The sequence below is a fragment of the Coturnix japonica genome, chromosome 12 (assembly GCF_054131305.1).
Source record: "Coturnix japonica strain WE chromosome 12, WE-NBRP24, whole genome shotgun sequence".
In the NCBI taxonomy this organism is placed as follows: Eukaryota; Metazoa; Chordata; class Aves; order Galliformes; family Phasianidae; genus Coturnix; species Coturnix japonica.
The window spans coordinates 3,374,544-3,401,076 of record NC_140674.1 but is presented as its reverse complement, the minus strand read 5'-3'; the positions used below and the strand labels follow the sequence as shown (position 1 = coordinate 3,401,076).

The following is a 26,533-nucleotide window of genomic DNA, read 5'->3' as shown; positions in this document are numbered from 1 at the left end:
GCACTGAGCTGCAGTAGTGCTGTCCCAGTACTGCCACTGGGATGCATTCATCTGTGTGCATTGAGCCTCTGTGAGTATGGCTGGCTCACTGAGGCACCTGTTAGCGGGTACAGTTCCTAACTGTGTGAGTATAGAAAGCTTTGCTTTGATACTGAGCACAGAAATTGGACTCAGGTAGGGGTGAATCAGTTAGAAATTGGGAGAATGGGTGGGAGAGGGCACTGTGAAGGTACAAAGCTTTTACAAAGGGATTTTCCCCTGTGCATGTTGGGCTTTCAGGGCATTGTTATTGAGATGTCTGGCTGTCTGTTGTACTGTAGGGTAGACAGTCCATGAGATTACATTCCTCTTGCTTTGTTCAACAGGATCTTTCCTATGTGGTTCCCACAATTCAAACCTATGGCATTTCCCTGACCATCAGGAGGGGGGTTCCCTTTTCTATCCCAGATACCAGATCTCATACAGCCACTGAATAAACCTTCCTATGGCTGCTGAGCTTTCTATCCAATGTGAAATGTTAGATCAGGTCCTACTGATTCTGTGGGATGCTCGTGTATGTTCGGAGATGGAAACGTGACCAATTTTCTGTGAGAAGCTTTTAGCTTCTCAATCACAGGACCGACTCAGCTTGTGATCGAGGTGTTTTTCCACCGACTTCCTCAGCTGTAGAAAAGAAAGTCTGTTCCTTAATATTTGTAAAATAACTGCTTGCTGTAAAGCAAGGAGAACTTCTACAGAATTATTCTCCTAATTGGAAACGCTATTTAAACTTGGCCCAGGTTTGCAGATAAGCAGTTTGAGAACACAGTTGCATTACCAAGACATAATATAAAACCCAAGCTCTTCATTTGGCTTGTCCATATGGCCAGGCAAGAAGAGAAGCTTTCTGCAGAGCTGTCAGAAGAAAGCATGTGTTACTGTGCAGAAGTGAAGAGTTATCTCTTGTAGCTCCACAGAGAGCTCGAGCCACAGTTCTTGTGCTTATGGTTTGGTTGTTGGTTTTTAGGATCTTTCCTGGTCTCAGTGCCCGTCTCTTGAACCAAATGAAACTGGCTGGGTCTGAGCACAAGCTGCTTTCTGCCCATACGTCCCCGATCCCAGGACTTCCTTGGGACAACGCAGGCACATTTTTCTTCATTCTGCTGTAATCTACTGTCTTTGTACAAGTAGAAGACAAGAAGGGGAGGGTACGAATTGCCCCCCAGGCACAGTACCTATCTGAAACCTTCCTGCGTCCTTTAAGCTCTTAGAATAGCTGCTGTCTTGGTGTACTTATTTCCATGGAGACCCAGATGTCAGAAATGTTTTAATTGCCTGGCTACAGCATGTAGTGTTGTAGAACACGGTGACTTTTTGACACCAGGTTTCCTGCCTGCACCAGATACATCTAACACAGGTTTGCTTGTCCTCTTCGCTGTGAAACCATCATAGAGTGATGCAAAGGCTTCTCCTACAATGCTGTAATGGCAATTGATTTCAGTTCAGGTGAAGGTGTGGGGTCTTACAGAAAATGGCCTATGGAGGGATGAAAAGAGAGGAAGGAAAAAAGAAAGAAATGTGAGTTATCCAAAATATTAAGGAGGTAGTTTGGACATGGTTAGAAAATGATGCTGCTTAGGCGTCTAGTTTGCTGGGGCCAAAGGAAACTTCTTCTGAAGTTACTGCCACATTTCTGTTGGTTTTTGGCAGTTCCTGTTACATTAGTCCATATCGTGACCTCTCTCTTAGTTGTTGTCCCCCTTGGTTATAGCACAGATTGGAGATGCAGCAGATGGACTGTACGTTCAGAAAGCTGAGATGACAGTGAGAGCTTCTGCTGAGCTGCAGTAAGAACCTGCAGTTTGGTGCCATGATACCCACCAGCTGCATCTGCACGGCACTCATTTAGTTGAGGACAAAATACGTAATGAAGGACCTAATGGCTTTCTCTGATTCCTGCACGTAGCTCAAGCAAGAGGCAAGTGCAGCTGGATCTGCATCTCACCCAGCTGCTCCCATCTGCCACTCCAGGTCCTGCTGTCATCAGTGTGTGCTCCTTGAGGGGGATCCATTATGCAACAGCGACAGGATGCAAACAGTCCTCCCAATGTGCTGCTCTTCCCCACTGTAGAAGAGGTGTTAGCTGTGGAGGTACGCGATGTTCTTTCTATATATATATAAGCAAACCTCAGATTATTATTCACATGAATATGAAAAAGATCTTCCTAGCTCCACAGTGCGCATGGTGTTGTTTCAAACGCGGCTCTTGGCAAGAAGTATTTTAGGATTGCATTTGTATTAAGACTTCTGAAGTCTTTCACCAGTTCTTCCACAGCTAAATCCCAGGTTGATGGATGAGACATTTCTTTTTTACCTACTGCCATTTGCTTTGCTTTTTGTGATGCGTAATGAGATAAAATGTTACCAGAGGAATGCTTGATCTCATTATGCATCCCCGAATTTCTCTGAGCTTCTGTTCTCAGTTCATTACCACGATCCTGCTTTATTAATGCTATTTGCAGATCATCTTTGTATTAGCTCCCAAGGCAACTAAACAAAGGTTGCATTAGATATGCAGGGCTTAATTCAGCCACTGGTTTACAGTATCATGTGTGTGAAGGTGGGTTTTATTTTTGTCCCAATTCTGCTTTATTTGATTATGAATAAAATAAAGCTTTGCCCAAAGAGATTTGGTCACTGCAAACGTGTGGAAGGGCTTCGACATATCCTTTTAAATGGAATATAACTGATGCTTTGCAACAGCATTCAGAGAACTGCAATCAAACCTGTGCTCCAGAGCTCCTGTATTGCAGGAGATGCCATGCAGACCCGCTGGGAGCATCCTAGCCTCAGCTATTCTGTGCTTCTGTGATTGTATTTAAATGAAACTGCTGATGATGATCTGCTACACAATATGATTAACACTTTAATGCATTGTTTGTCAAGGTCTGGACTGCATTATGTGCAGACTAAATGAATCTTGCATATCATAAAACAGCAGATTATTTCATAACTAAGTGAGATAGAGATGGCAACGCAGCATTCAGTGTTGGTCTCTGGAAGAAATAAATGAATGGGAATGGGGGAATGAGACAGGCTTAGCAGCAAGGTTTGCAGGAGGGCAAGGAGGGAATCTGTGGAATGAGAGAACCCAGGAGGAGGGGGTGGCTGAGAGCAGCATCCAACTGAAGCGGTTTGGTGCCGAGGAGGGAAGAAGGAAAGATGCAGCAAAGAACATGGAAAAGAAGCAACAGACCTTTGCAACAGGAAGGATGAAGCATCAGCACAGAAATGAAGCCTTCTCTGTGCTTTACAGCAATTTGCATCTTCACGATCATAGCTTGTAAGTATAAATAAAGCAACCGAGTGTGGGATATACTCCCTTTTTATGAATGTAAACTTGAAGATCCAGAACAATCTAATTCTAAAATCTTCCACCCTAACTTAGTCCTTGGTAAGGGCGCTCATCTTCCCCCAGAAATGAGCATTTTAAATGTTGTCAAGAAGTGGCAAAGGAAGCAGCAGAATCAGAGCAGCAAGTTTCAGTCTGACCTCACAGCCAGCCTAAGGGGAAACCTTCAGTCAGAAGCTCTTCCACTCACCTCTGTGCAAAGATCTGTTTTGACCTCTGAGTAGGTAAGAAATCACAATGTGACCGGCTCAGCACAGACAATTTAGGCTGCAAAAGAACACTGGGAGCTCATGATGGCTGTTCACCATACCAGCAAAGAGTAACCGGTATCCGATACAAACCTCAGATGTTTTCCTACAGATCTCTGCCTGTGCCTGCTGAGCTCCTCCTGCCCGAGGTGTAGTACCCTGCACTTATTGCTGTTCAAAAGCATCCTGGTTATCAAGAGAGTTTTGGACTAGAAAGCTGCTCTCTCGTACTTGCAGGCCTCACTTTGCAACACCTCCATGCAAAACGGCTGTGTGCATATCAGCAGATTGCCATCAGAAGCAGAAATGGGTCCAGAAACTCTCCCAAAACAGACAATATCTTCCAGGAGTGCTGCACTTACACAAAGGGCTGAGCACAAAGACTCCAAGTGAAATTCTTCTTACACACAGAGCATAACATAAAGCTTTCATTTGTAGTGTAGTGGCACTTTCTGGGTGATATAACACAGCACCAGGCTACATTTAGGTATGCATGTCCAGTGCAAGTATCTGTTCCTTCCTTCACAGCTTTAACATCTGAAATACCCTCCTTGTGTTCCCATCCATCTATTTTGTGTCTATTGAAGAGGATTATTTCTCCTTCACATGGACCAATCCCACAGCAGGCTTCCCTTAAAGCATTTTAGCCACTGCTTTACGCCCATACAGCATTTTCAATAACTTCCATAATACCTGACGGCTTCTCATTCTCGGATGCCATCTCTGCTCACACCGATTCTTTTCCCTATTGTGTGTTACTGAAGGAAATAGCGGACAATGATTTTCTCTGTGTTTAAGTGAGAAGAAACAACTCTCAGAGATGAGCTGAAGGACTGTTGTTGGGGAGGCTGGATGAAAGCAGGTGTGGATGGCAATTCAAAGGTAACTGAAAAGGCTTTGGGGCTGTGCATGAGCTGTTATTAACTCAGCCAGCGCTGCTCTCTCCTCCGCTGTAACAATGTGGTGAATCACCCGCTTTATTTTGTTACAGTTTAATAAGTTCACCTTCATTCATTTACCCAGGAAGAAAAACAAAGCAATTTAGCATCGTGCAAGACAAAAGGTTTGATGAAGGCTGCTGGGCTTCAAATTAAGTTACTGCAATGATGTTACCTAACACATTGCCAAAGACACCAAGCAGTTAAAGGTGATGCTCTGAAGCAAGATGAGCATGTTCACGTTGCCCTCAGTGAACAGCCCGTGCTGCTGCAGCAAAGGATGCTTGTTTTTGCTGTGTCCCAAGGCAATTCCATCCCTAAAGTGCAGCTTTGGGGTCTCCCTCCTTGGGCACCAGCCCACCCCACCGTGCCCATGTCCAGCAGTGCCACACCTGCACGGCTCTGCACACCCCCATCTCCTGCTGTCACAGCACAGCGCCATGTCCCCATATCACAGCACAGAGCCATGTCCCATATCACAGCACAGAGCCATGTCCCATATCACAGCACAGCGCCATGTCCCCATATCACAGCACAGAGCCATGTCCCATATCACAGCACAGCGCCATGTCCCATATCACAGCACAGCGCCATGTCCCCATATCACAGCACAGAGCCATGTCCCATATCACAGCACAGAGCCATGTCCCATATCACAGCACAGAGCCATGTCCCATATCACAGCACAGCGCCATGTCCCCATATCACAGCACAGCGCCATGTCCCCATATCACAGCACAGCGCCATGTCCCCATATCACAGCACAGCGCCATGTCCCCATATCACAGCACAGCGCCATGTCCCATATCACAGCACAGCGCCATGTCCCATATCACAGCACAGAGCCATGTCCCCATATCACAGCACAGCGCCATATCCCATATCACAGCACAGCGCCATGTCCCCCATCTCATCCCCACCATCATTCTGCAACGGGCTCAGCGCTTGACTGATGCGCATGCGCGTCTGCTGCAGGCCCCTTCCCAAAATGGCGGCGCGGGCTGGATGCCGTGACCCCGCGCCGCTCTCAAGATGGCGGCAACGCGCGGCCCGCACAGTGGGCGCGCAAAATGGCGCCGCGCGAGGTCCCCTCTCCTCAGCGAGGTGCCTCTCACGCGCCGGCTCCGCGTAGGATCGGCGGCGCAGGAAGCGGTTATGCCGGAGGGCGGCGTCAGGCAGCGCCGCAGACAGCTCCTGTCGCCATTGCGGTGCGCCGCCGAGCTGCGAGGACCCCTGACGGAGCGCGGCCGCGGCGCCATGGAGGGCGTGTGGAGGCGGCTGCGGGCCGCGCCGCGCCATTCCCGGCTGTGAGAGGCGGCCCCTCGCCCCGCTGCCGCAGCCCGGGGAGCCCGGCCGCTCTCCCCTCCCTTCCCCTCCCCTCCCCCGGGTCGCTCGTCGCGGTCGCCGCTCCCCGAGACGCCGTTTCCCGCCGCGGAGATGGCGTCGGGGCTGCACGCCGCCGGGTTCCCCCCCTGGAAGCGGCACATCGCGGCGGAGCTGCGGCGGCGGGACCGGCTGCAGCGTCAGGCGTTCGAGGAGATCGTGGCGCAGTGTGAGGCTCCGAAACGAGGGGCAGCGCTGTACAATGGCGGGGCTGCGGGCACCGGGCCTCCATTATATCAGCTCCGTGAGAGCGATGTGAGGGGGTGTCCCGACAGAGAGGAGCTGGGGGGTTGTTTATGTTTCCTTTTTCTTTGTTGTTTTATCTAAAGAATAAGTAGCTGCTTCTCTCAGCACCCTCATGTGCAGCACAGCCTTATGTTGTGTGCAGCGGGAGCCCAGCACTTCTCTTTGCTGTTGGATCAAAGCTGTGGACAGTTTGGACTTTGTGCTTCCAACCTGGGTCTATCAGATATCAATACCCGTGAGCCAGGGCAGCCTCAATGCCCAGCACAGAACTAATGAGGGGCTGGAGCTGGAGTTGAGTGCTGCCCCAGCCTGAACACCTGGCTGTGCTACAGCCCTATGGCATGATTTTACCATGTTTAGGTGGTAAAGGGACAGGTGGGAATCTTATTTTGCTCTTGGGTTATTTTTCTTCATTGTCCTTGTAGATAACAAGCTGCTAGAGAAGTCGGACCTCCACGCAGTGCTGGCTGATAAGTTGCAAGCAGAGAAGTATGACATGCAGAGCAGACATGAGATCAGGTATTTGTGATTGCTTAGTTGTTCAGCTGTTTGCCCTGCCTGCTGTAATCCAAATGGTGGATTGATGCATTGCACAAGTGTCTTCTAGGTTGTGACAGTAGCTTAAGAGCTGAGTAAAGTGGAGAGTTGGTTGAACTAAAATAGAACTTATAGTAAGAGAAACTGTCATGATCAGAGGGCTGGAGCACCCTCCTGTGAGGAAAGTTTGAGGGAACTGGGCTTGTTTAGCTTGGAGAAGTCTCTGGGGAGACCTCATTGTGGCCTTCCAGTACTGGAAGGGAGTGTATAAACAGGAGAGGGAACGACTGTTTAACAGGGTGGGCAGTGATAAGACAAGGGGGAATGGTCTTAAACTGAGACAGGGGAGGTTCGGGTTGGATCTTAGGAGGAAGTTTTTCACCCAGAGGGTGGTGACGCACTGGAACAGGTTGCCCAAGGAGGCTGTGGATGCCCCATCCCTGCAGGCATTCAAGGCCAGGCTGGATGTGGCTCTGGGCAGCCTGGGCTGCTGGTTGGTGACCCTGCACAGGGAAGAGTAGTTGAAACTAGATAATCATTGTGGTCTTTTTCAGCCTAGATCATTCGGTGATACTGTGTGTTTATGTTTATTGATGGAGAAAGATCAGGCCAAATTCTGGGCGGAAAGCAGTTTGGCATAGGCTCCACTAGTGAAGGTGGACCAGGCTGAGCTGTGGTTCTGTTATGTAACGATGTTGGTCTGGCTCTTAAGACTGTCTATTGAAAGTTGCATGAAGGCAACAAAGTATTGCAGTGCAGAAGGAGGCAGCTGCCTGGAGATACCCTGCAGGTCGGGTGGAGTGGAGCAGAAGATTGTGAAGTGTCAGTATATTTCCTGTGCTTAAGAAACAAAAGCCACATCATCTGCCTGCTTTTAGCAGGATTTTATCAGAAACTCCCTTCTAATGTGGGAATAGCACTCCAGTGCTGCAGGCAGCGCTCTTCCTATTTATTCTGTTGGCGCCTGAATGAGCTGCAAACCAATTTGCTGCTAGTATATCCGTTGTCTGGAGAACACATAAATGCTATTAGGCAGGGACTGCTGGCTTCTGCTCTTGGCTTGACAGAAGGGCTGCTCGTTAGCTCAGATTTACCTACTGCTGTAGGGATTGCAGTCTCTATTGAAACTCTTCTTGCTGCATGACTCAATACTGTATGCATGGGTCTAATTGGCATAAGAAACAAGTAAATGTATTTATTTACTTGTTTCTTATGTAGTAGTAAGGAAGGAGGAACTGATTCTCTTGGAGTTAACGTGTATGAAAGTTGTCAGGTTATTTGATGGCTGTAGTTGTCCTGAACCATCCTTAGTTTGCTAGAATCACATTATGGTTGAACAACGATTCTGAGACATCAGACTGGGGGTAGAGGAGGATGAGAAGAAATGCTCACAAAGAACACCTTCCAAGTAAATACTGAACTGAATGATGATACTGTCCTTGGGGTGTAGCTGTTTGTTGAGCAAATTTTCTACTGATAAATGGGTGAGAAAAATGATTTTAATTGACTGAAAATGGAAAGAGGAATATTAGATCTTGCTACAGATGCAAATGTGGCCAACATCATAGGGCCTGGTGGGTGTTACCAGAGTCTTGGCTTCTTAACTGTCCAGACACACACAGTTTGTTCTTTTTGTTACCACTGTGAGACCTTCCAGCTTCTGAATACATTGTCTGAATTCTGGTTTGTGACCTTCTCCCTCACTTACTCCAGTCCAGGACACGAAGGCGCATGGAATGATGCTCAGTTGCAGGAGCTGGCACAGCTGAAGATAAAGCATCAAGAGGAGCTGACTGAGCTACATAAGAAACGTGGAGAGGTTGGAAACTCTTGTGTTCTGTATGCTTCAAACATAGCCCTGCATGAATGTGACTTTAATTGTACTGAGATCATTTGTCTTTTTTTCATCATTTCACATGCAGTCCTTTTAAGCAATTCATATTCATGATATGGTAGCTGCAAATGAACACCAGTTCTATGCTGGAAAAGTTTTCAGTGAGGAAGGAGTGGGAGAATTGCTGGCTATGGGTAGTTCCATATGGATCTCTTGCTTTGCAGGAGCACTGCTAGGTAAAGTGGACAAAAGAAGTGCAAGCAGAGCTTGAAAGTGCTTTGGTGTTCGACTGCAAAGGGAGGGATCACTGTTTCTACCGTGTAAATGCGGTAGGGAGCCTGGGGTTCTTTGATATATATGTTTTTTCCTTCATTGTTCATTGGATTTTTTTCTTTGGATAGAAAAACACAAGGGCTCTGCCAACAGATTTGGGTGTTCAGAAATCACAGCAGAGGAAAGAGCAAGTCCAGCAGCTGGTACCTGGAAGTTACTGCAGCCTTTTATAGGGAGATGGGAGTGACCTGGAGAAAGTTATGCTCCTTTGATCACACTTCATTGGAACTGCAGAGGAGCTCTCATGTCAGTGATCATGAGCTTCTCAAAGAGTAGACAGGAGACATCCTCTTCCTTTAGGAGACATGCATTGACTAGACAAAGCACTACAAATGCCTGTTTCCCACTCAGCACAGTGTCCTGAGCAGCCTGCCCAGCAGACACCCTTCTCAAAGCTCAGTCTTCCTCCCCAGAGGCAGCTGAGGCTCTGCACCCTGTGGGGTTTGCTGGCTGGGTACCTGGGAGTTGATAGTAGCAGTTCATTAGTGTTGGCCTCTGCTCCTCTTATATTTAGTGTTCTGCAGAGACTCCATCAGTAGCTTTATTTGTAGTAGCAACAAAAAAAGTGGGATAGAAAGCAGAAAGAAGACATGAAAGCTACTCCTCATGCATGTAGATTGATCTGTGCTCTCGCTGAGTTGTCCAACTGACAACAACAACCCTGCATTTCTGTAATGTGATTTTTCTTCTCTTCGTAGTTGGCCCAGTCTGTAATTGATCTGAATAACCAAATGCAGCAGAAGGACAAAGAGATGCAGATGAACGAAGCAAAGTGAGTAGGAACAGTCTCTTCTGTGTGATTGTTTTGAGATGCAGAATTCTGGTTGTGTTATTTGTTATGATACTCCCCAGGAGCTTTACCCATGGGCTAAAAATTCCTTTCTGCATTGTTTAAAAAAAAACAAGAGTGCAAAATGATGGTACAGACTCGAGTGGAGATCCTCATTGTTTTGTATATTTTGTTGTCCTTCCAGGATTGCAGAGTATTTGCAGAAAATCTCTGAACTGGAAACAGAGTGCCAGGAACTACGCAGCAAGTTGCAAGATCTTGAGCGAGCGAATCAGACACTGAAAGATGAATACGATGCTCTCCAGATCACCTTCAATGCCTTGGAGGAGAAACTGAGGAAGACGACTGAAGATAATCAGGAGTTGGTCTCGCGTTGGATGGCAGAGAAAGCACAGGAAGCCAATCGCTTGAATGCAGAAAATGAAAAGGACTCGAGGTGAGATAAGCTTATTTGATAAACTACTTCCCAGTATGTTCACAGATAATTGCATGTGTAGAATAAAACAACATTCAATTTAATCTTCAAGGTCTGTGAATTCTTGCACAATACAATGAGAGTCCAGAAGTTTGCATTCCTTATTCTGGCCAACACAGGCAAATGCTTTGTGAAGGCATTTCAGTCTTTTAAATGAATAAAATGTGTTCTTTTCATTCTTGAACAAGAACGAACCACGGCCTAACAGTTGTAAATCAAGCTCCTTTTGTTGGTGTTGGATTTGAAATTTCATTCAGCTTGCATTCTGATAAGACTCACAGTTTTATATTGTTTTTATATGACCAATTTAAATGTCTTTACATCCTGCCGAAAGGAGAAGATGTTGTGAGACTAAACTGTGTGTAAAAGCAAATGATTTTTCTTCAAATTGCTTCTGTTTGCTTTTCTTTACTTGAAGGCTAAGGCCTCTAAGACAAGCCATGTAGTATGTGGTGGTTTTGCGTTATCTTTATTAACATCACTTTCTAAGTTCTTGCAAATATTTGCTCTGGGCAAATCTGCATTCCTATAGGCCACAGAAGGCTGATGTGCTGAAGGTGTGCTGTAAGAGTGCCAGAGGTGTGATTTATTGCTATTATAAAATCCATCAAACCTGCACATGATGATCTTTGAAGTAAGATTAAGGAAGGCTGTTTGTTGCTGATGTTTTTCTTTTCTTAGGAGGCGACAAGCCAGGCTGCAAAAGGAGTTAGCAGAAGCTGCCAAAGAACCCCTTCCTGTTGAACCGTAAGCAGTCTTAATTTATGGAGTTCCTCCATAGTGGAGTAAATTTCTACTGCAGAAAACAGTTCAGAAAAATGTGGGCTTACTTCTGGCAGGCCAGAAATGATCATCTTGAGTCTCTTGTTCTTTGCATCAACCAGCAGCACGTGAATATTTACTGCCATTCACCGCTTATTCCTGGATGGTCTTTCATCAGCTGACTGAATTGTGCAGCTGGTGCTGTGTTTTGTGCCAGGTTGAGAGGTTATTGCCACTTAGCTTAGTCAAATCTAGCAAAACTACACTCAGTGCACTGCCATTGGTTACAGCTGAGACAGTCTTCAGCACTCAGTGGTGTTGTGCAGGCTTCTTTGCAGCATATTGGAATCACCTTGAAGCTCTGTGCTGCATGACCTTGCACACGATAGCAGCAATGGAAGAGGGCCAAGGCAAAGATCTGGGGTAGAAAGGTCATGTATGTCCTCTTGCTCTTTTGCAGCTGAGATGCTCTTGTCTAATGTGCAGACACTGGTTTGTACTTAAATGCTGGGTTTTAGCACCCTGATTAGTCACATGTCATCAGGTTGACAATGTGTGTTTTAAAATAGCTTGTCCTGCAAAATCAGCAATGCTTTGAAGGAGCACTGCTAAACTGGCAGATCCCACAATAACCAGTTAGCACGTGCTGAACATCTTAGTTGGGTTTCTTTTATGGCATTTATATTGCAACCTCATCATTATATTCAGTTAAACACTAGCATGTAGGTGTAACGAAGCAGCTCGAAACATCCCTTGTGCTTACTGGAGCAGCACTCGAAGTTCAAACAGTATAGAAAGGATTTAAATCAATTTGTTGTGGATGAAGAGAAAAGTTCAAACCCTTGTGGGTCATTGTAGTATATATTGAGCTGCAAGCTGAAATGTAATGCTGAAGTAAAGAGAATTTGGAAAGGGTGCTATCAGCACCAACGTGGAGGGGAAAAAATGTCACAGAAGAGTATAACTGTGAGTTTAAAAGAGAAAATTTAAATGTAGATATTGCACATAATTGTTTCCATACATTGTTGATAGTGTCTCTGGCAGGGGCAGACAGATAGATATTGTTTGTGTTACCTTCATACATGAGGTTGGGGCCAGGCACTGGTGGATCCTAGAGCAGCATCATCCCTGCTGTTCAAGTACTTCAGGAGGTGGTCGCTCCTGAAGGCTCTGTTGGCTGAAAATGAGGTGTGTTCTGTTCTCTCACTTCAGCAGGGATGATGACATTGAAGTGCTTGCAGACGAAACCTCTGACACAGCTGAGGAGACATCTCCAGTGCGAGCTGTCAGCCGAACACCCAGGTTTGTAGCCTGAGACATCTTTGTTTCCATATCCTTGGGGAAGAACAGGGGGTATAAGAGGTTTAGAACAATTAAAGGAGCAATGTTGAAATATTGCTTCTGGTTTTCATTCTTTATCTGAAATGCAGTTCTGTGCTTCCACCTCAGCAATAGGGAACTCATTACGTACTATTTTCTCTGTCACTGTGCTCTAGCTATGTTATTCCTTTGTTGTTTCAGCCAAGCAAAACTAGTGTCTAAATATCTGTAATGTTAAAGAACAGGTTTAAAAACAAGAATAGACTTTAAGACAAGTACTGCAGGGCCAGCTGTATTCTCTGTGTTTATAGAAGACACCAACATGGCCATCTAGGATTTGGAATTCTATTGAAATACTGGAAGTATCTTCACCTAGATTAAATGCGTTATTTTTTCCACTGAAGCAGCACTGAGTGGAAAGTAAGAGGTAACGATGAGAGCACAGATAATGTTATTGAAACTATAGACCTGGTAAATTGTTATGTCTGTACCCAGTAATTCACAGGGTGGACATTGAGGTGAAAATGAAGAAGCTCCACTCACAAGTGATGCTCTGAGTTGTAGCTACTGGTGTCTTTTGTACTGCTGCTGCCTGTGGGATTTTCTGCCTTGGGGCTGGGTCTGTGGGGAGGGAGTCTTTCCAGAAACTTGCTGCTATGAACTATGTTTATGTTGATCTTTATTTGGAGAAGATCTTCATAAGATTTAAACCTGTCCTCCCCTCCTTCAGTAAGCGACTCTCCCAGCCAGCTGGAGGCCTTCTGGACTCTATCACTAATATCTTTGGGTAGGTTAGAACACTTTTACTCCTCCTTGTTTTTCGTATTGGTTTCAATGCATACAAAATATCTGGGTGATGCAAGGAATACGAACAAATATTCTCAGCCTTTCTTCTAGCTTCTGCCTTTTTTTTTTCTTCTTTTTTTGTTCTCCTCAACTTCCTGTTTCTTCCATCTTGCCGTGTGCTGACCTCTGACCTTTCCCTCCAGTCTGTCTGAGTCTCCCCTTTTGGGACATCAGTCTTCCGATGCTGCCAGGTGAAAACATTATCCCTCTTAGTCCAGCATGTAAATGTATTCCATTGAGTTATTGTGGAACCAAGCTGCATTATCCTGATTAGATGTCAGTTATCTATATTATTGGCAAAGAATTATCTGCTGTTAGAGACACAATGGACTCCTCTTTGTGGGGAGAATAAATGGGTGTTGCTCTTCCTTTCCACTGCACTTAGTTCCTTTATTAGAGCTATTTTAAAATAAGCCTCCAGGCTTTGTGCTTGGTATCAAGAGTAGAGCCAGCCTCTGTAAGTCAAACCCTACTTTAGGTGGATGGACTTTGCTTAAATGGTGCCACTTGAGCTGTGGAATGGAGCATTTTGCTGCCTGGAATTTAGTGCTGCACTGGTGCTCAGATTCCCTAGACAGAATGATGGAGTTGCAGTCTCTCCTACTAACCTCAACTGCAATCACTGCCGTGTTTATTTCCTGATAGAAAAGTGAGGTCAGTAATCAGATCTGGTAAAATATCTGGCATACCGTGAGGTATCTAAAGCCGTAAGTGATGTAGTACTGTACAATAAATGTCATTTTTGAAAGACTGGATAAAAGAAAGTGAAAACCCTATTGTTTTATCACTATACAGTGTAGTTAAGTGGTGGGTACAGATCTGGATGGACTCAGGAGAAAGCATTCCTTTCTGCTTGTAAAACCTTTTTACTCTGTTTCATATCAGGAGACGTTCTGTGTCCTCGTTCCCTGCTCCCCAGGATAATGCAGAGCCACATCCAGGTGCCAGTAAAGAAGTGAGAGTGCCCACTACTGCCATATGTGTCTTTGTAAGTATAGAAGGAATTACCATTTTTGCCATCCCTTGAAGTATCTTTGCAGGAAGTGAGTCCTATCTGCATCTTGGATAATGGTCTTTTGAAACCGCTGCCATTAACTTTCCCAAACAAGAAGAAATTCTTGGCAGCATGGCTCATCCTATTTAATATGTAGCCCAAGTGCTTTTCAAAGCCAGCATGCTCCCAGGTGTGGTTCTGTTCTACATGTTTTTGATGTCAGTTTTGCTGAGGTCGATGATGACTCTTAGTAAAAGGTCTGATGGCACTGGGAAATTGCACACCATTACCTTTTTGGCTCCCAGCAGTCTTTGTTCTGTCATGCCATAGTAGAGCTATGACCGAGAAAGAGATTGCTGACAGTTTGGGATTAATTCAGTGCCAGCTCCCCACAGTGAAGGGGGTTTTGGTGCTCTATGTCATCCAACAGAACTGGTAGAGAGGAGCGCATGGTAGTGGTGTGCCTTCATTGGTTGTGCGTGATCTAAAGTTTTCAAGCTGAGACCTCTTCTGTGTGTTGTTTTGGCCTTGCAAGGCTGAACTTGAACTTGTGAGCTGGGCATTGTCTTCTGAAATGAAAGATAGCGTGGTAAATTGTTTCACAGAACAACTGATTGTTTGGATGCTTCTCTTGAACTTTCTTGGGCGGTCCATCAAGTGCTTTCTCCATGGATACAAAGCAATTAATTTCATCCAGAAGAGGGGTTGTATAGAGAGTTACTGTAGCATGGAGGCTTGTGTGTTCCTGTCCTGTCCTGTTATTGTCTCTAATGGAGGTCATAGGGTGGAGGAGTATTAGTTATGGCACTGAAGCTGAGAATAGGGTCACAGTCAAAGTGACAGCCTGGAGCTGGCTTGATTAGGGCACTTATCAGGACATTATTGTGGCTACAGTACATGGCAGAAGCCTTCCTCCACCTGTGGCTATATACAGCAAGTCCAGTTAATTGACAAAATTACTTATGATTCGCACTTTAATATGTAGGACATTGCAAAGGTACGTATGAATAAGATGCTCAAGAACCACCTGTTTTACCTTGCTATGAATCTGCTCTGATGTCATCTGAACTTCCTAGAGTGGCATAGCCAGTCAAGCTCCACACAGAGAACAAGCCAGAGTAAGCTCTGCTGACCCTTAATCTTAGAAGCACAGGGAATGCTGCCCTATTCCAGCTCCCACCTTGCTGCAGTAGGAAGAGCTGCAGTAGCAAGCCTGTCACAGTGGTTGGGTGGAGGTGATGCTTGGTTAGCAGTGCAGCGTTGGAAGGAAGAACTCCCTGGTTCTTGCATGGGAGCTTATATGTGTGTTCTGGAGATGATCTGTGTTGGATTTCAGCTCCTGTGTTTGGAGCCGTGGCAGAGCCTCACGCATGTCTAGGTGGAGCAGGGCAAAGCATTCCCAAAATGAATGCAAGGGCTCCATGCCAGAAGTTTGCAGATGCTGGGAGGTTGTTACTCCAAACAGTGATCCATGCCTCTCTGTAGAGCTGAACAGAAAGAGCTGGAATGGGAGGAGAAGGTTGTTGTGTCAGCCAGCACAGTGGGATATAGCTGCTGGGCAAGGATTTTGGCTGGCTTCATTTAGATTGTTTCTTCAGCACTTGAAGGAAGACCAGACTTGAAGTGTGAGGACCAGGACCCCTAAGTATGAACTGACAGACCAAGCTCAAACAACAAGTTCTAGCAGAAAAACATCTCCATAAAAACTGATTTCAAAAGAGCATTTAGTGAAAATTCTTGGGTGGGGTGCAGGGGAGAGGAAAAGAATGCAGCAGATGGGTTAAACACACAATACTCTTTGCTGTGGCAAATAATGGGCAAGTTGTGTAAAGCTGTGAAATTGCCTGGGAAAAAAAAAAAGATCTTGAAACCTGTGAGGATTTTAGTATTTAAAAGAATGACAATTAAGCAGGCAACTCAACCTTCAAATGTGACTCTGTGCAAAAGCGGAGGTGGTGTTGGGCTTGCTAATAGGAACTATGGCGTATACCCAAGCTTTCAGTGAGAGGAGGGCTGTTCCAAGCTGCAGCTGTGCTGTTAGAACTAAACCGCCAGTATGAAGCTGCATTATCACTGATACAGTAAATGAACACACTTTATTTGTTATGCTGTTTTCAAGCAGGCTTTCCAAGGCCAAGCTGGACTTCTGTGTTTAGTGGTTGCATAAGCTGGTTGGATTATGTTCTGCTGCTGGCTCTAGATGGAGAAAGAAAAGGTTGATTTCCTTCTGCAGTCTTTCCCTCTTCCTCTTAATGCTTTCTGTCCTTTCCTTATTTTATTCTGATATAACTTAACAGAAAGGCCTTTGCTTTGTAAGCTCAGTCTGTGTAAGCTTTGTCAAGTTCTTGGTAGTACACTGTCACTATTGAGTCCTTGCTAGTGTTCTCCTTCTTATGCCTTTGGGTTGTTTAGGTAACTATCAGCATTTTTGCTCTGTTAGTACACAATCAGCCACAGCAGAGATTCAGCCTCTGACTTTGTTTCTTATATACTGCTGAGAAAGCTGCAGCTGTGACTTAGCCCTTGAAGCTCTGTCGTATTCTAATCAATGCTTTTTGGTTCTCTGCATTTCGGGTAGCTGTTCTGTTTCTTCTGCTCCTCAGGATGCACATGACGGGGAGGTGAACGCGGTGCAGTTCAGCCCTGGCTCCCGGTTACTGGCAACTGGAGGCATGGACCGCAGGGTTAAGCTCTGGGAAGTCTTGGGAGGTAAATGTTTTTGCTTTGGGTTAGTGTGGGCTATTAAATAAACTCATATTATAGTTCACTTTGTGTCAGCTTCTGTTCTAATCCATTGCTTAAGTTTTGTTCGTCTTTCTCTGTGCAGATAGGTGTGAGCCCAAAGGTTCCCTCTCTGGTAGTAATGCTGGGATTACAAGCATAGAGTTTGATAGTGCTGTGAGTATCTGTGCAATATCCACTGTTTGTAATTGAGAATAAGCTAATTGATTTATGTTATGCTCTGCTGTCACTTTCCACTCTGATGCTTTGAGAAGTTACCTAAGATAGGAGTTAATCCTTAGGAGAATAGCTGCAAATGGTTTAAAAATTGTCCAAAAGCTGCAGTCGGTGTAATTCTCACCTTGGCTTTGCAGTTCAGATTATAAGCGGCTCAAAGATTGGCTAGTATGGGTTATTATGATCAAACTAAAATGCATCAGGCTTTGTCTAATATGAGACATTAATCTTCAGCTTCCCACTAAAGCTGACACAGCAGCACAACAGAAGAAAATACACTGGGGCTTTATGTCTGTGAAGCTTTTATTTTCCTGAGTGCTTTGTTGAGGTCTGTGATGAATAGTAAAAGGTCTGATTGTCCCAAGGCTTGTTCTTCTATGGCCTCTGCTCCCAGCAGTTTCTCCCCAGTCATGGCACAGCAATGGTGTGACTGTGGGAGTGCTTGCTGACAGCATGTGATGTGCTCAGTTCATGTTAACCTGAAGTACTGGAGACATGACTGTGCTCAGCATCCCACAGACCAATTTAAAGGAGTTGGGGTTTTGGCCTGTTACACCTGGACGTGTGATCTGACTTTTCTGCTGAGACCTCTTCTATAACCCGGTGTTTTACTGCAGAGTAAGGCCAAAGCTGAAGTAATTTTTTCCACTCGCTGATTCTGCCTGCTGAACTTTACTGACACACACCCAAAGCCATCGTCCCTTTGGACGTCAACCAGCTCATGAGATTTGCAGGGGTTGTTAATCTGCAGGATAAACTAGTGCTGAGGTTATGTATGTCAAGATGAACACGCTTGAGGTGACAACTGCCTGAGGTGAGATGCCAATGGGCCTTAAGGACCCTTCTTTAGCTTCAGGGAAGTCTTTGAGTTGCACAGGGCTTTAAGGATGGGTCTCTCCCTATTGGGGATGACCTGGAAAAGCACTAAGCTTACAGTCATGAGCAAACTCATCTACCTGTCCTTAAACAGATTTAGCTCTTGGAATCTTACCTTGAAACTTTAGAAATGTAATGAAAATGGCAAGAATTGAGCCAATTCCACTTCAACGAACACTTAGGTTAGATGATGCAGGGCTTTTTCCCTGTGGAAAATGAAGGTGAAAGGAATAGATGAGTGCAAACTAGAGTTCAGATCCTCACTGCGGTAGTGGTGGGCAGAAGGGGAAGGAAGGAGGTACTTCGCTGTCTGGTTACTGTTACTCTTTTTATCTCTAGTCATAATTCCACCAATCACTGTCACCTTTTGCTGAGAAGAAAAGGCCACGGCCTTTTTGAAAGCTGTCACACTGGCTTTCCATGCTGTTATGCGCTACCAGGTTTTAGTTTGTTTATCCTTTTGTTTTCCCTTGGCATGACAGCACTAATACGGCTCTAATCACTAATTGGAAATGATTTGAGCTTAGTTTTTGTATTGACTAGCAGCCGTAGTTTTAAACTAAACTTGTGTTTACAGGGCTCTTACCTCTTAGCAGCTTCAAATGACTTTGCCAGCAGAATCTGGACGGTTGATGACAATCGATTGCGGGTGAGTGTCCTGATGCTCAGGACAGTTTTGTCCTGCATTTCCAGCTTTGTGTCTCATGGAGGTGGCATCATTTTTATTGTTGTGCATTATTTGTTTTGTGATTTGGCATGTAAATATTCAGCATTTGGAAGTGAATGCACTTTATGTTCCTCAACCCCCTTGAGCCCTGGATGAAAACAAAAGCAGTTATGGAATCTGCGTGAAACCTTTGGTCGTCTCAGCTTTCAGGCTGGACGGTATAACAGCAGTTGAGATGAGGTATATCCTGCTGTATCCTTGAGAGAAGCTCGTTATAAAAACCATTCTCAGGATGCTTTCCCTCTCCTCATTTCTCCTGCAAGGCTGTGGTGCAGTTGCCATCTACCCCTTAAGTGTGGGCATGCTGGAATAGGAGAGCTCACAGATTCCCTGGTGGCTGGAGACCCTGCAGCCAAAGGTGACCCATATCTGATGGCTTCAGGCTGAGCTCAGCAGTACTGAAAACTCCAGCACAGTGTTGATCATAAATGCCATAGATGGGGGGAACAAAAATTCGAGCAAGGCCGTAGATGTGCAGATTACCTTGTAAGACTCTTTTTGAAGCTGTTGAATAGAAGCAGTGAGCTATGAGGAAAGGAATCAAATGGAACCGAGCACTTTGCCAACGTGAATCTCTTCTCCTCAGCACACTTTGACAGGTCACAGTGGTAAGGTTCTGTCTGCCAAGTTCTTGCTGGACAACGCGCGCATTGTTTCGGGGAGCCATGACCGGACCCTCAAACTCTGGGACCTCCGCAGCAAAGTTTGTAAGGAACTTAACTTTTTTCATCCATGTTTTGTGTTCCTTGTGGGTGTAAATGGGAGCCTTATATAAGACAGAGCTTCTTGCTAGTCTTAAAAAGCAAAAACTGGCAGCGGAGCTATTTTCTGTTGTCTGAATCTGAAGTAATCAGATTCCTACTGTTTGTTACCTGAAATAAGAAATCATGTATGCAGGAAGCACTGTTAATGCTATTACATTCACAGCTGCTGCGTTCTATGAGCTTTCTTTGTTTATCAGTCCATGCCGTGGATATTTTTGTCTTCCACTAAAAGCTTGGAGCCAGCTCAGAGTGGTTTTTAACCTGGAGCTGGATTGAATTGTGTCTTGGGAACCTGCCGGATTTCAACATGAATGAAAGAGATGCTCAGATTCTGGTTCTTCTTTGGGATAAACGTTTTTCTTGGTCTGGTCTTTTACTAATGGCTCTTAAGCCTGCTTGCGCTGAGAGAAAAATCAGGATTGCTTTGATACCTGAGCCATGGACATAGGTCATGTTGGCAGTTTCATGTTTAGCAGTGGCAAATTATAGCTGGCTAAATAGGAAGTAAAGCAGCTGTCCTAGGAACATTTAAAGAGATATTAGATCTAGCAAAGGAGATTGAGAAGGGCAAAGAGGTTAAAGACTTAATTCGGGATTATACTAAGACAGTTTGCCCTGTGGCACTCCATGGGCACAGCACAGTGCAGCTGCAGTGTCCAGGATGTGTGTGTGTATGGCATAGTGATTATTTTCTGATTCCCTTTTCATCAGCTTGTATAGAATCCAGTGCCTCACCGCTGACTTGCCCTTTTTTTTTTTTAGGTATAAAAACAGTGTTTGCAGGATCTAGCTGCAATGACATCGTGTGCACTGAGCAATGTGTAATGAGTGGACATTTTGATAAGAAAATCCGTTTCTGGGATATCAGGTAAAGCTTGTGGGAGGGCTCACACACAGTAGGGATGGTCATAGATTTGTCCAAGTAGTTCTGGACTATGGGCTGCTTTTCTTCCTCAGTTTAGAAGCCAGAGAGACTAAATCTTAGAAAGCTGATGAAAGTACTTTTTATTACTGCTCTTACTGGTGTTGGTTGAGGGGGCAGGGCTTCATATGTGGGTTTGGATTGTTTTGTTTGTTTTTTTTTCCTGAAAAGGCAGCCCGATTGATTGTAAATATTTTGTATTGGTCAGTAGTTTGCTTCCTGGGCGTTATTTAGTTTTCTAGATGGATAGGGTTGGGATTAAGGCAGCATCTGACTCTTGGCTGGTTGTGTTTTCCACCAAGTGGAATCTTGCTGGAGAAAGACTCAAAATATGAGAATAAAGCAGAAATCCTTCATCTCCTCCTCCTTCACACTGGGACAAGTAAAAGTTGTGATGCAGTGGTTTGGCTTCCAGACCCTGCTTTACTTTCTCTTTTCTTTTTTTTCCTCTTACCACCTTCCCATCTTTTCCCAGGACTGAATGCATAGTAAAAGAACTGGAGCTGCTTGGGAGGATCACGGCTCTGGACTTGAACTCGGAGCGAACGGAGCTTTTGACCTGTTCCCGTGATGATCTACTGAAGATCATTGACCTGCGGGTTGGTGCTGTCAAACAAACGTTCAGGTGAGTGTGCCCTCCACAAGAACACTATGAAGATCAGAAGTCAGGCTTGCTGGTACCTCTCGGTATTAGACTTTTTTCAGCATCTCCATGGAGAAAGCAGTCACAGTTCTCTGCAGTCTAACAGCAGAAATCTGTCATGGAAGATCTTTTCGTTTGCTTCTCTAAAGGAGGTAGATCAGTTTCAAAGTCCTTGGCCTAAGGGAAAGGGCTACTTCAGATGTGTCCGATGGGTAGTGTATGAGAAACAGCAATTGTGATAAAGGAGTACCAGAGCTTATTCTGAGCCATCCAGAGCCTTCACTGTGCTCTTTATTAAGAATCTTGAGATCCATCTTCTTGTAAATGAAGTAACAGTTATCTGATTCTGTCTTTTCAGTGCCCAGGGATTCAAATGTGGCTCTGACTGGACAAGAGTTGTGTTCAGGTAAGATCAGATACAAGGAAGATGTTCTCTGATTAAATCTTATCAGATGTTCTCTGATTAAATCTTATCCCCAGATGTGAGTGTTTCACGATGCTCGGCTGTGCTGCCTCCATTTACAGCCGGAAAATCTTGGGGCAGAGTTTGTGGTTTGTCCACAATTATCTCTTGGTGAAGGCAGTGCACCTGTAGGTGTTGATGAACTGTCTTGGAAGCTTTCTGTCTTATGAATTCATTTGCTTGTTAGTGCTAACAAAAGACGATGCGGATGTTTTTGTAATTGATGTAATGCCAAGTTGCCTGCTTAGGAAGCTGAATGTGGAGTGGTGGTTTGTGCTGATCAGTTGCTGACGTGAAGAAAATTTGTTCTGTGCTCTCAACTCCTTCTCTGATCTCATAGTCCTGATGGTAGCTATGTGGCTGCTGGTTCAGCTGATGGTGCCCTGTACATTTGGAATGTACTCACTGGGAAGTTGGAGAGAACTCTTGCCAAGCATCACAGGTGAGGGAAAGCTGCCCATTCCATCTGAAGTAGGATCTGACTTGTGAATATAGATGGGAAAGACTTGTGGCCATAGAGTTGGGTTGGTGTGTGAGATTCCTTGTGGATTCATGGCATTGTGTTTTCTAGATTGACCAAAGAATACATTTATTATTGTTCCTAAACTGACATATTCTAATATTTAATGTTCTGAAGAAACAGAACTCCCTCTTTGGTTTATTAAAAGCAGCACTCTCCTGAGAGCTGAGAATGAAAGTGCTTATTCTGTCATAGTCAGGTTACTGTATTATTTCATTTTCTTATTAAATGCTATTGTGGAATTCAGCTTTTTTTTCTCTTTAAACTTACCCCTGGCTTCCATTTCAGTTCTTCTATCAATGCAGTCGCGTGGTCCCCAGCGGGTGCCCACGTGGTCAGTGTGGACAAAGGAAACAAGGCTGTGCTGTGGTCTGAATTTTGACTGGAAGGAGGATGAGAGGCAGAGCTGCCGTGCGTCTGTGTGTGGTGGTGCTGGTCCGTGGCTGAACAGAATGGGAGACCCCAGCCCAGATCCATCCTGAGCGGGAATATTAACAAGTGCGTGGGCTTCGCTTTCTGGAGGAAAGTTCTAAAGCAATGGAGAAGGAACCTGAGTCAGAGACTTCTTATGGCCGTAACCACGCTGTGGCACTCGGACTTGACGAGGGATTAGCTGTTCTGGATGGAGAATGCTACTTAGTCATGCCTTTACATGCAGTATCTATGCACCAACGGAGCTGAAGATACTAGCTGGATTCCTCACCAGACAGCTGTGCCAAATATCCTATCACACAAATGTATCTACAGCACTTCTGAGTTGGAAATGTTGGAAAGAAGTTACAGTGTATGCTGACTTAATGCGTGTTCCTGTCTCCTGTGTTCTGTTCTTGTGGCCTAGTTTAGGTGTGGAGTGAGAAGATCCCGGAACGTGGACAGGTCCTGGGCGGTCTGAAGTGCTGGAAATGCTTTTGTAGGGAGTTTCCAATGGCTCTGGCAGCTCTGCTGCTGAGTTACCAACTCAATGCAGAGCTGCTCTGATCCTGACGCAGGTTCTCCAGTGCTGTCTTGTGAGCTCCTTGTAACAGTTTTTAATGGACACTGTCCATTCTTCGGGACTTCTGCACCTTGTTGTTAAAATGCCCTTTGACAGTCGGGGTATCACAAAATAGGAGATTTTTAATCTTTTTACTCCACAGGCAATTTGGTTACTGGGTTTGAGGAGAGAGAAGTTCGACTTCTGCTGTGCTGCTGCGATGAGGAATGTAGTCATACTGTGACTTCAGTACCTGAACATAGATGCTTGGTCCCCTTTTCGGTTCATCCGTCCTCTGCTGGAGGCTGTCAGTAGAGCACAGGGGTCAGTGGTTTTCACTCCCCAAAGCATTCTGTTGGTGCTGGCCATGCCAGGCCGCTGCCCCCCTTCTTCAGCAGACGTGCAATATTCCTGTGTGTGCTGAAGCCCTCTGTGTGCTGTGGAACAGTATCTGTCCCCATTTACACATCCAAAACCAGAGTGCGGCTGGCTGCGGGCTGCCTGGTACAATTGCATCCAGCCAAACCTGTCCACATCGTCCAGGCCTCTAGACAAGCCACCAGCGTCGTATTGCCTTTTTATTTGCACTTTATTTTCATCTTTCCTGATTGTGTTTTACTGAGGAAGTGTGGTTTGGAGGGGCTGGGTTGGGGGGCAGCTGCTCTAACAGGCATCTCTCTAACCCAGCCTTTTGTTCAGGCACCTTCTGTAGAGGGAACTAGAATATAGCGGGCAAACTTTTTATTTATTCAGCTGCCCATAAGAACTTGATTGTAAATAAACCCACGTTCTGCTTTTAAAACGCCACACTGCTCTGATTCATTGGTGTCTCTGGTCATGGGTGAGATTTTGTTCTGAATGAGGTGGGAACTGGGAATGTCTTGTTTTCCTTGTGTAGGTTTGGGCTCAGCTGCACTGTGGGATTTGGGGAAAGAGGATAATGCTCTTAGCTGCAAGCTGGGCCACCTGCAGATACAGCCTTGTGTCAGGAGCGCTGCCTGAGACCGGAGGAGGTCTCACCATGTTAAACGAGTGCCCCAGTCCTTGGCAGATTGATCTGCTGTTGGCTGTTGTGGATAAGTTACTGAACTAAGGAAACTATCATCTGTATTTCAGGCACTGTTGAGAACAGAAGGCTTTATTCCCTATGGCACTTGTACTGCTATACCCTATTGGGTTCTTAAGGCAGTGATAAGAAATGCCTGTGTCCGACAACACAAAACCCTTATTGAATAAAGCTCTGGTTGCTACTTCAGAGTAATGAAACGAAGCCTTCAGCAGCTTTGGTTAATGAACAAATTTCCATATACAACCACGAACCTTAATTGATTGCTCTTCTCTTTTTGCTAAGACAGGAAGCTTTGTGACCAGCTCTTGGACATGGGAACCAGAGCAAAAAGGAGAAAACCCACACTGGCATTTTTGGAGACCGTATTTTCTCCATCTGCCCATTGCTGTGGCAGAAGGTGCTTCTCAGAAGGTCCAGGTGACCTTGGGCTGCTACAGAAAAACAGATTGCTGAATGGCAAGTCAGCAGAATGGAAGATTATTGGGAGCTTAGGCTAGCATAATAACTCTGCAGGCTCTGATGGGGAGGATCAGAACAGGTTTAGCATTTTTATAACTTAGGCTACCAGACCTCTATTTTCTACATAGTGCACACAGGTTCTTGCACAAAGGGCTTTGTTTCGCCTGTTTGTGCTTTGACAAAGTAGGTTAATAATATTCAACACTAAAACAGTGATAATGGCTAGCTAGCTAAAACCTTAAGCATTTTAAATTGAAATTCCTTAGGACTGAGGTTTCTGTGCAGTTCCAATGGCCAATTCCAGCTTTTTTATTTTACCTTAGTTTTGTTGTTTGTAATTAATTCTATTGCCCATTTGTGGTTCAACTCATAGATGGAAGGAGAGAAAATGAAGGTGCCCACTGTGCAGAGATGCTGTCGTGCTGTTTCTGTGCTGATGGTGGAGCTGCCCTTTGCGTGGCAGGGGGACATCTTTCTCCTGATATTCAAAGTGTGAACTGTGGAGAAGCTGCTTCCAAGCTGTTCTGAAGGTGTGTGCCCACATCTCCAGGCCTTCAGATAGATAAGCACAGGTTGTGACAGGAGTGCTCCTTCCTCTCCTGCAGGGCTCATAATCCTCCAGTGGCAGCAGCTCAAACACTTCACAAAGCTGACTTTCTCTTTTTGCACTGTGAGGCTGAATATAGAGTGTTAATTTGGTGGATTCATTTGTGAAGCCTATTCCTCATTACAGCACCTTGAGCACATCTGAATTTCCACACTGTAGGGCAGGTGAGTTTGTGTTTGCCAGAGCAGTGATTAAAGCTCCCCAGGTAAATCCTATTTAATGAAATATTGCAGGATCTTTGAAAGTAAGGAAAGAGCTGAGGAATGCTGGCTCTGTTCATTTATTTGTGTGCCTGGGTGACTGTGTTCATTCACCTAAAGCAAACCTGGCCTTTGAACACACGATTGCCTGCAGAGGAGTCAGTTTGGGCTGGTGAGTGGAAAGGGTCTGCTGTGGTCTTTCTAATTAAAGTAACAGATGCAGCCCAGAGGAAACCTACAGCTGCTTATGCAGATTGCAAAACAAAAGGTACACGTTGTTGGTCGTGGTGGTTATTTACAGCATCGTGGGGGGAAGGAAGCTGTTCTTGGGGCAGTCACAAACAGCTACATGGATTATGAGCTCTGTTCAAGCATTTTGTTAAATGCTGTGCTTTACTCTTTTTGTAAGTGCATTAAGAGTGGGAGGTGTACTAATAATGTGTTGCTTCTAAACAGCAAGTCAATGTGTTGGTGGAGCAGTACCGCATACGAAACTTAGTGACTGTGGTTAATGCAGTGCTCAAAACGTCCGGTAGTCCCTTATAATGGCATCTGTTTATAGAGACTTGCTTTGTAAACTCTCTTTTTCATAAACAGCTCTTCTATGTTTAGCTTCTTATCAGGCTGGATGCTTGAAACCCTAGGAAGGAGAAGAGAGAAGAAGAGCTTTAGAATAAAGCTCCTTTAGTAACCATCCTGTTCTATGTAAGTCTGTTGCCTTTGTAAAGCATACGAGAATGACATTGTAGACCTGTTTGTTGAGGACCTGGTCTTCCTGAGGTAATACTTTTCTTGCTGACTGAACCACTTTCCAGTTGAATCTCAGCCCAGGTGCAATATTTGCTCTTGGAGGGGGATTAATTCTTGAAATCCTGGATGGACGCAACCAGAGACGCGCTTTAAAATCCTCTACAAATTGTCTTCCTTCCTTGCTCAGAGGTAAGTGATTCTCAGGTGGATGGGAAGGCACATAGGACGTGGCTGCGTGGAAAATTCACCTTTCTTTTTAGGAGTTCATGTCTTTGCCCTGTGGTAGCTCCTGTGCCGTTTGGAACCCAGAAAGGTATTTAATATCATTTTCCGGTTTCTTATGGTCTCAAGTGTAAATAAGGTGGCTGCTCAACCACAGCTGCTGTTCTAGACTTGGAAAACCTACTTAGATTTCATGAAATAGAAATTCTTAACCATGTGTCTGTCTATAACCTCTGCTGTTTCTTAAATTTCCTAAGGAAAGTATTTCCTCTTTCCGCTGTCT

General features: G+C 45.1%; 1 protein-coding gene and 2 non-coding genes across 13 annotated transcripts; all 3 read left to right on the top strand.

Annotated features, from left to right (window-relative positions):
* The first annotated feature begins 5,812 nt into the window (after positions 1-5,812).
* Positions 5,813-23,750, top strand: ATG16L1 (autophagy related 16 like 1). Of its 11 annotated transcripts, none has more exons than XM_015871024.3 (19): positions 5,813-6,129; positions 6,632-6,725; positions 8,457-8,562; positions 9,609-9,682; positions 9,885-10,136; positions 10,857-10,922; positions 12,153-12,239; positions 12,988-13,044; positions 13,247-13,294; positions 13,989-14,091; positions 16,701-16,806; positions 16,925-16,995; positions 18,509-18,580; positions 19,245-19,365; positions 20,185-20,290; positions 20,820-20,969; positions 21,346-21,393; positions 21,791-21,892; positions 22,259-23,750. In XM_015871024.3, the coding sequence occupies exons 1-19, from the start codon at positions 6,015-6,017 to the stop codon at positions 22,350-22,352; spliced, it is 1,872 nt and encodes a 623-aa protein (XP_015726510.2). In that variant the 5' UTR covers positions 5,813-6,014; the 3' UTR covers positions 22,353-23,750. The 11 variants fall into 11 exon arrangements, 8 of the variants coding, with proteins under 8 accessions (XP_015726510.2, XP_015726509.2, XP_015726512.2 ...); XM_015871023.3 differs by having other exon boundaries at positions 12,150-12,239; XR_014933111.1 differs by lacking the exon at positions 16,925-16,995 and having other exon boundaries at positions 12,150-12,239.
* On the top strand, positions 14,330-14,603 carry LOC116653876 (small Cajal body-specific RNA 6). The gene has a single exon (XR_004308470.2).
* LOC116653877 (small Cajal body-specific RNA 6) lies at positions 17,383-17,644 on the top strand. The gene has a single exon (XR_004308471.1).
* Positions 23,751-26,533: the final 2,783 nt, after the last annotated feature.